Source organism: Triticum urartu, chromosome 7A, assembly GCF_056163025.1.
Source record: "Triticum urartu cultivar PI428250 chromosome 7A, HENAU_Tu73, whole genome shotgun sequence".
Classification (NCBI taxonomy): Eukaryota; Viridiplantae; Streptophyta; class Magnoliopsida; order Poales; family Poaceae; genus Triticum; species Triticum urartu.
In genome coordinates, this window is record NC_141879.1 from 716,181,006 (window position 1) to 716,190,880 (window position 9,875).

At 43.3% G+C, this 9,875-nt stretch overlaps 1 protein-coding gene across 1 annotated transcript; it reads right to left on the bottom strand.

Moving 5' to 3' along the window:
- Positions 1-896: 896 nt before the first annotated feature.
- LOC147962102 (uncharacterized) lies at positions 897-1,910 on the bottom strand. The gene has a single exon (XM_087534055.1). It carries the CDS (start codon positions 1,908-1,910, stop codon positions 897-899), a length of 1,014 nt encoding a protein of 337 aa, XP_087390181.1.
- Positions 1,911-9,875: the final 7,965 nt, after the last annotated feature.

Consider the following 9,875-nt stretch of genomic DNA (forward strand, 5'->3'; position numbering starts at 1 on the left):
TCGGTTTATGCGATTTTGGATGTTTGGCCCAATCCGCAAACGTTTGATGCATGTTGTCAAAGGGCAAAACATGTCTAGACCATACGGGTCAGACATTTATGATGGTTTTGATGATCGGCGTTAGAGATGCCCTAACTGCTTTTATATAAAAAAAATGTAGGTAGTGCTACCTCCGTCCTAGTCTACTAATCCGCTCGTATTTTAGTTTATATTTTAATCATGATTTTAACTTATAAAATATCGGTTATGCGTAGAAAATAGAATATATATCATTGAAAACTACATTCAAATACAGATCCAACAATATAATTTTTCATGATAGGCATTAGTAACATTTTGATAATCTAATATGCGATCAAATATTGACCCAAAGTACGATGAAGAATAGTAAACCCATACGGAGGCAGTACAAAACAAAAGTATTCCCATTTTTTGTGTTAGTTTCGGAAAAAAATAAGGTGTAACTGCTTTTATATAGCATTGTACTGACTGCTTTTGTAGAACATCGTAGCTGACTAGCAACTCCCTCCCTTCCTGTTTATTGGGCATCTTTAAGAAAATATTTTCCCATTTTATAAGTCTAATTTTATTGCTCTCACTCACATGATCAATTTTAACATGCATTAAACTGTTGCATGCCAGGATTAAGAGAAAACTAACCAATGCATGTAAAGGTTTTGGGTCATTTATTTGTCATGCATTCATGCATTACAATACATGAGAAACCACAATTTCTTGATAAAAACAAACTCATTAATTGAGTACTTTTGCAAACTACAAAAATGATTCCACCATTCATCATCTATCTTGGTTAATGAGATTTTTGAATTGATAGTTATAAACCGAAAGGGAGGGAGTATTCGGTAAACTACAAATGAGTTTGGTTGCATGTAAAGCTATACTAGTTTTGCATGGACCTGCCTTCTGCAACGTAAACTAGCTAGGCATGCATGGCCCCGAGTAGAAGTCCGAACTAATTCGCTGCTGACGGCGGTTGGAATCTCTTCTGACATGATAACGGCGAGGTAGCACGTTACAACGAGGCGGTCGTCGTGCATGGGCAACACACCAATTTGCTCCAACTGGCAGTAGAAGTCATCATTGTCACGGTCGAACGTGTGTCTCATCTTCCTGGACTCAAAGTTCACCGCCCCCTTGAGCTGAAAGCTGAACTCCGCTGTCGTTGCCGGCATCTCGTCCGCCTTGTTTGTGCAGACGAGGTACAAGAAGGTCCATTCGTACGATCTGGGGCAGAATTTGAGGTACCATGTGCTCCCGCCCACGTTGAAGTGCGTGGAGTAGGCGCACTCCCCGTCATGGAGCGCCGCCCTGAGCTCGGAGACGCTGCCGATGGTAAGCGTGTGGGACCCGGCCATGGCGGCCTCTGGTGGCTCCAAGACGGCCTTGGATTTTTTAGAGAATACGGCGTTGGATTTGAACAAGTTTCCGAGGAGGGGCGACCGCTCTTTTTGCGGCTGCTTCTTCTCCAGGGTGCACCTGAGGGTGAACTCATCGTAGCGGGTGGACACGTACGACGACGCCTCCAGCTCCCTCCTGCTCACGCATAGGCACAACATGAAGCACTTGTTGGGTTCTTGTATGGTTGCCAGGTCGCTCTCATTGTGGAAGACGGTGTGATTGCCGGTGGCGTCGAGAATTTCGATTGAGATATAGGTGCCGACGGCCGAATCGAGTGTGTGCAGCCCGCGGTTGATGGAGACCGAGACGACCAAGTCCTCCGCTAGGCCGTCCTCGTCGAAACCCATCGGCTTCACTTCGACGTCCCAGTAGAGGTCGCGGAACAAGAGTGTGCCCACAGTCAGCACGTCAGGCGACCGCACCAGCTTGGAGTACCTGGGAACCGTCACCACGCTCGCCATCGGTGCCGCTCGGCTCGCGGTGGCACCCATTGTCGACGTATATATATGAGGCTATCATGTCTGTCTATATATATGTAGGCTCGGCCTGGAGGGAATCCCAGATCGAGTCGGGAGGAGTCATCTCTGTCTTCCAACGATACAAAGCCGTAATTGGATTCTGGCTCCTATCGTGTCCTAGAGCAAGTTTGCATGTTCATTTTAGCCACATCGCTAGGCCGAGAATCATAAAAACACACACACACACACACACACACACACGTCACGCTAGGCGGCCGGCGGCCGTGTCGCTATCGTTGCTTTTCTAGGCGGGTTGACCTAATTACCACTGTACATTTTTTTTTCGATTTCTGCTTTATTATCTCGATTTTTTTATTTTCCACATTTATGAAAAAAATCCAATCTTACATGATTTTATACTTAATAAAATAACATTCATCAATTTGAAATTAGAGTTTTTCAAAATGTTCATGACTGTAAAAAAATGGTCACAAATTTGAAAAAGAGTTCACGAATTCATTATTTAGAAACATTACGCAAGAATTTTTAAAATATTTGTTAATTTTATAGATCTTAATGAATTTTTAAAAGGTGTTCACGAAATTTAAAATATTCATTAATTCTAAAAACTGTTCAAGAATTTTCCTAAATATCCATGAATTTTAAAATATTCACAAATTTTATTCTTATTTATTGCAAATTTGTAAATGATCGCAGTTTTATAAATGTTTATGAATGTTTAGAAACATATAAATGAAAAGGTTCACAATTTTAACAATTCTCATGAATTAAACATATCGCAGATAAAAAAGTCTTTATAAATTTTTAAAAAATCACAAATTCTAAAGAACTATTCATAAATTTGAATCATGTTTCCAATTTTGAATAAATGTTCATAAATTTTAAAACTTTATACTAATAGAAAAACACCCAAAGGGAGAGATCCAACTAATCTCAGCTATCAAACCATGTCAATCCAACGACCTAGATTTATCCATGTTGAGCACCCAGTGTGTTGGGCACCCGACATGTTTAGCACGCAATTAATATCATACCTAATACAAATGTCAAAGCTAACCATTAACGCACGATTAATAACTATCTACTATCAGTGTTCAATTAATATTCTACTACCAATGTGCATTTAATATCCTACCTAAGGCCAACGGCCATAGGCTTCTTCCTTGGTATGAAGAGCAGCTCGTCCTTCATTCATCCACAATCAGCTCGTCCTTAATTCATCCAGCAACGGACTTTTACGTTGGTGCACACTCGACTGACTGAGCCACATCACAGTTCTTGGACGATTGAGTCATGCACCCATGAGTGTTGCTTATTTGATGTTGCATGGCGCACGAACGATGAATTTGAATTAGAATTCCCTATGTCATAATTTTGGCTATGTTAGAGGGTCTCATTCCTATTAGCAAGTGTGTCATCTATATTTAATCTTCACTGCACCTCCACTCTGCATGTTTGTCGTGCTTCGCCACCACGCATATTCGATCGACCGATGAGTTGTGCCTTTGGGGGTTCATTAATGGTTCAACCTAACGTCAAGGTGATCTTCTTGAATGTGTGACTGGCCTCCTAGGCGGACAATAGACCACAAAAGACCCTTACCAGCCAACGTTGTGTTCTCCTTTGTGACATCGTTCAAGACACATATGTTACCGTTGATTGCGTCTAGGAAACAAAGCTTCAACGCATCGGTGATGCTCCTCTCCACAGTATAATCGAGCCTGCTTTTGCAGCAAACTACGTAGTCCTCCCCAACACTCTGGAGGAATGTACAATGAATATGATGGTCTCCCTCATTTGCTCGAGGCTCTCTGACTCTTCACTACGCGTCCACTCTTCGTCTTTTGTTGTGTTGCCCACCATGTATCTGCTATCGACTGACTTCTTGTGCCCTCTTGGTTTCATTAATGGTGCAGCCTAATGTCAATGTGATCTACTAGAATGTGCACAATATTGGCAACAATAATTGTCGTGATGCCCTTGGAGACATATTTTGGGACTCCCACCCATGCATTGCAGCTATTTCAAGCACATAACCAAATAAAAACCAACAAAACAGAAGCAAGAGTGAATAAACCATTACTCAGCCAAGTACAATCTAGAGCCTTAAGAACAGTAATTCACAAGTCATAGAAATACACCATTCAAACATCAAGTCCCTTTAAGGCAAACGATTTAGAATCCAACACCCCTGGAACCCACACTGAGCAATGAGCATTACGGACAATTCACACACGACGTTGACTAATCATGTTGTAAAGGTTCTCACTGACCTGGATCTAGCACAACAGAGTAGTGCACATGCGACGAAATTCACCAACTATACAGAGTAGTGCATGTGCGACGGTTCTCACCGCGCTAGGTTAACAAATATCCAATCACAATATTCCAATAAAAAAGGAACCGAACCACAAGAACGGCTAGCAACAGAAAAAACCCAACAATGGGCAACCATATAACAAGGTCACCATTCACTTGCCTTAATACCAGTGATGAAACAACAAAGTAGCTCTTTACTGCCAGTCAAAACCTGTGTAAAGCTACCTTAGAACTAACCCATTGATGACCATGAGGTAAATATAGAGTACAAGTTTAGTTATGGCCCTTGGCATGATACTGAAGCCCTGTTTGGTTCATAAGTCCTAAGACTTTTTTTAGTCCCAACTAAAAAGTCTATAGTCCCTAAAAAGTCCCTCCTTGTTTGTTTCCAGAGACTAAAAAGTCCCTAGTCCCTTCCTAGTTTCCCCTATTTAATTCAAACTTTGAGACCGGTAATGGACATATTTGTTTTAAGCTATAAATATTGATCCGCTTTACCAAATCAAGAAAATGAGTACACTGTGATGATCAACGTGAAATTATCTACACGTTTCGTGTTGTAACCATGGTTTTAGGTACTGAGCGAAATATTCGGATACCGGGCGGTAATCAAGTTTCTCGTTACCCCACGAGAAATCTAAGTACCGAGCAAAAAAATCAAAACTTTTTGAAAATTTTGAATTTAAACGTTCAAAGTCTGGTTAAATACAACTGGAACTCATAGAAAACGGATAGGCAGCTGAGGTCTATTGGTATGTGCGTGCTTCCCCATCAATTCGTTTGGTCGCGGGTTTGAGTATCGTCCCTTCCCTTACTACCATCCTTTTTCAGTGTAAAAAGGGAGATAAGCGGAAAAAATAAGGCGACGGTGGGATTCGATACCTCGATCCGAAGGCAAGAGAAAGATAGGGGTCAGAACTAAGATATAGTATGATAAGAAAAATTGAATTTCAATTCAAATTTTAAATTCCGTACGAAATTTTTCTGGCATTTTGCGGTTACCGCGATAACCGAGAATTTCGGTGCCCTGCGAGAGAAAATGTCTACTTTTTTTTGAATTGTTTGGATTGCTTACCACATGTTTCATGTGGTAGAGAAAATGTCTATTTGGGATCCAAACCTTGGTTGTAACCTAATGCCGGTTCTGCTTGGAAAATATACTAATTCATGCGAACTAGGATTCTGGTCCAGTTAAAGCCAATCATACATTAACAGTTTAACAGTGGTTTGGCAGTGACTTGCAGACCGTGAATCCGAATTGAAAATCCATATGGATGTTCCCCTTCTTTCCTAGTCTCTTCTTTTTCTTGCCCCTACCCTCTCCTGTCTCGTTCTGTCTTCCTTCTCCTGCCGAGGATGCATGCACGCTACAGCTCAGCGCTACTTGACCATCAGATTGGGTGGCCGCTACAAGCACATGCATGCATCAAACTGCTACAGCAGCGCGGCTATCAAGATAGGGAAAGTGGGGTGGCCGATGGCGCCGCAATGGTATGGCAAGTCGCTCCTTTACTACCACGGCTGAATTGTCGTCGACGAGGTCGATCCACTCTGGCTCATAGGATGCGGTGCCCCTAGCCGGCCGTGGAGGTGGAGCTTTGGTTGCCAGACCATTGCAGCGCCGTCCGACGTGGGGTGGCCGATGGCGCCGCCATGGTCGGATTGCATGGCGGCGTGCGCATTCAGGAAGGCCGGATGGACTATGGAGGTGCACGGCCATAAAGAGCAGGAGAAGATGCGATCCATGTGAACATGAGTTCAACGCTTTGGTTGGTATTGTGGTACGTATATATACGAACGGACTGAAGTCTTGGGAACTTTACAAAACACACAGATGCCCAGTGAGCCAAAGCAACCTCAAACAGAAATATACCCAGCCGGAAAAGAATAACCCAATGAGGAAAATGTCGAAAATACCCAGGTAATCTTATAGCAGTAACAATTGGCACGTATACTACCGTAATAGTAAAACCAGAACTTAATTGATCAACTAGCCTGTAAAAGCGTTGGTGGATGCCATGGAAGTGACCGGAAGGAAGGCTCTGCCACATTGCGTCCGCCCTGCTCTGGCAGTGCCATGCCTCTGCTGCTCGGCCGTCACGACGCCTGCGAGCGAGGACAGCTACTCTAGCTCAGCTGTACAATGCCTTGTCTAGCCGTGCATGTACCGCACTGTGCTGGGTGTCGCGTCTGCGCCGCGCTGCATTGCTCATTGCTCTGTGATATGTCGACGGATTAGCCGTTGGGTTTTAGAAAGGCTGTGGCATACTTTTATTTTCTTTTTTGCGGAAGGCTGTGGCGTAGTATTTGTAGCTCATCTATTTCTCTTTATATAAACTCTGCCTGCGACACGAGCAAGGGGAGCCTGTTTAGTCATCGCTGTTGTCTGACCAGCCCGCATCGGAAAATATCACATGATACCATACTTCACATGATAGTTGATACCCATGTACAATTGCTAATTTGTCCATTCAAAATGAGTCACCTATCACCAGGAGAATATCGACTGCTCCCATGCTCCAATGTCAAAATAAAGCAATTTCAGATGTTTCAAAAAATTATGAGTGAATTCTTTTATGAATGTTCACAAGACATGTATCCATAACCTCTAAAAAATTGAGATCCAAACTCAAAATATACATTTATATAAAAAAATCAACATGAATAGTGTCACAAGAAAACAAAAGCTAGAATGATACTATTCCCATCAGGATTTCTCTTTTTTTTGTTTCTCAATATATATTTGAGTTTGGTTCTAAAATTTGTAGGGGTAAAATGCAGATATATGTCTTGCGAACATTCACAGAAAAATTAAATTTTTTTCAAACATTAAAAAATGATTTTTAGGCATTGGCGCATGGGAGCACTTAAACGTTGGGAGCACTGTTATATTTTCCCATGAGTCACCAAATAAAAAGACCGTCGGTATTGGCTCCACACCTTCGAGTGGGCGAAGGTTGCCACATACTATCTCCATCCTGATTTATTGGTCTCCTTAGTATTCTATGCCAAATTTTGACCATGAATTTAGTTAGCAAAATGTTAATGCATGTCCCAAAAAATAGTATCATTGCAACCTATATCCAAATACGAATACAGTGATACTTTCGATAACATGCATTAACATTTTGTCAGTTAAATCTATGGTCAAATTTAGGCATAAAATACGAAGAGGTCTGATAAATCAAGACGGAGGTAATAGCATGCCTGGGAGAACATGCAAAGTTTGCAGCGCCGCAAACCTCATGCCCCATCTTTTTATCTAGTGCGGGACTCAATGCGTCTGTATTGGCCATGACCTAGTTGAGACAAAGCTTGACCAGGAGATCAACTTCCTGGAGATCGAGACGCAGGCAGATGTGGAGTTCATCGGGCCACCGACGACCATTGAGTCCCGCCCAACCATGAGGGAGACCCACATCGTCCTCGGGCAGAGGGACACCCGGGAGAGGGATGAGGCGACGATGGCGAGGTTCGCGAGGGACAACCCGCACCTCGTGCAGGCAGAGATGGAGTTTTGTTGGAAGAGGGACAACGAGCCCAAGAAGGCAGGCGCAAGACGGAGAATGAAGCTGGCCCCTTTGGTGTGGTCAAGCTTCAGTCCAACGACGAGGTTGAGCCCGGCAATGAAAGTGACGAGTCCAACGACATCGACTGGAACAACATGTAGGGTGTCCATGGAGTAGATGGTAGTAATGTTAGGATGATCTAGTAGTTCGAATGTTCGTTTAATATATGCAATGTTTAGATGTTTAAAACTTTAAATATTTAAAGTGAACTATGTTTAGATATTAAAAAAAAGTTTGAAGTGCCCTATGTTAGGGCAGCTGTTGAAGATGAAGATTTTCGAGTGCCCTAAAAATTATGTTTTGATGCTTGAAATTTTACTTCAACAAATTTATGGTGTCTAAAATAGAGTTGCCGTTGGAAATACTCTTAAGGATCGGCGTTTGAGTTGCCTTATAAAGGTGCAAATGCGCTGTGATAGATTTCAAAACCAAACTGCTAGATATAGAGGAGACACCACAAAGGACTGTTCTTTTATTATTGTGGAAAGATGATTGTGCTACAGCTTAATTTATTGGTGATTACACAAAAAACACTATACTCACCACATGGAGTACATGGTTAAAAAAGGAGCACTTTTCATACTCACCACGTGTGAAATCCGCGCTATCTCCACCACGTATAGACCCGCTGCCGGCTTGCTCGCGCTCTGCCGAACCCACGCCTCGGGCACGGACAGCCTCAACCACGGCGGGGCCGCCGCTATGGCCATCTCCGTCGTCGAGATCATCACGGTGGCGCTTGTCGCTCGTGGAGGCCAAGCGATGTGCCCAAGCGTGCCGGCGAGCTGTGTCCACGTTGCGATCGAGGCACCCAACACCTACCCCATCAGCCGGTTCACTCCCACTGCTGGGTGCCGTGCAGACCGGCCATGGAGCACGGCTGACGAGGGGACAAGAATCGTGGACCGCAAGCGTGCTGAGAAGTTGCATGGTGTACTTAAAATTGCAGTGTGTCTAGCAGGTGCTGCCATGTCTTGGCAGAAGGAATCTCATAGGACGGGATGAGAGCACCATAGCCTTCTTTCTGTCCGAGAAACGGGACCAGGTTCCAGTCCTACATATAATCAAATCACTATATACTGCTGTAGAGGAATCTTGTACTATTAACTTGGCTTAAACTTTTTCAATCCAGCACTGATTTTATACACATGATTTGTGGATGACGCTGAAATTACACCATACGGTGCATGGCAGCAGCACTGGTGCATCGTTGGATATGATTGCCGGCTGTATGTCGTGCGTGCAGTTTCGGCTGCACAGCAGTTTGGTTTTCAATCAGCTGCAACATTTCAACTGGTCAGTATAGATCATTTCAAACGAAGAGCACACCATCCAGCTATCCTTTTGTAACTGGTCAGTATAAATCATTTTAATAGATGATATAAATCTCTACAGCTATTCGTTTGAGTGTGGCGCATGGAGTGACTGAACATTTCAACTGGTCAGTATAAATCATTTTAATATTTTTTGTAGCACACCATCCAGCTACCCTTTTTTAACCTAGTTATTCTTTTTAATCAATGAAAAAAATAGCGCGTTATAGCGTCACTAATAGTACACTATAATGTTATGGAAATTGCCTCACTAAATAAATCGATGTACAAAATCTCGCTATTAGCATATAATAACATATTCCAAGGCCGACGATGTATACAACCAGATTTTTCTGTTAAACCTACCGATGATTGATGATAGCGAGTCCGTCAAAACGTGTTTGAATGACTGTGATCGTTGCCAAGACTTGTAGGCGCCGACGCAGGTCCGCCTTGTCTTCGCTGGCCCAAGGCCATGGACGCACGGTGGATCCTGGCAAGGGCCGGCGTGAGGGCTCCATTTTTAGTCTTTTTTTTATCTTGTTAGGGTTTGTGTCCTGCTTAGGAAGGCGAGACGGCGACAGCTTTCTGAAAATGGAATAAAGGTCTACTCACCTAGTCCCTATTCTGGCGATGTGTTTAGCATCGTTGGTGGGTGTGTGGAGGTGTGTCTCCGGCGGATCTGTCTTTGGTGGATTTGCTCGGATCTCGTCGTTGTTCGTGTGTTTTCGGTTGGATCCTTTTGACCTACGTTATTCTTCATCGGCGGCGGTTGC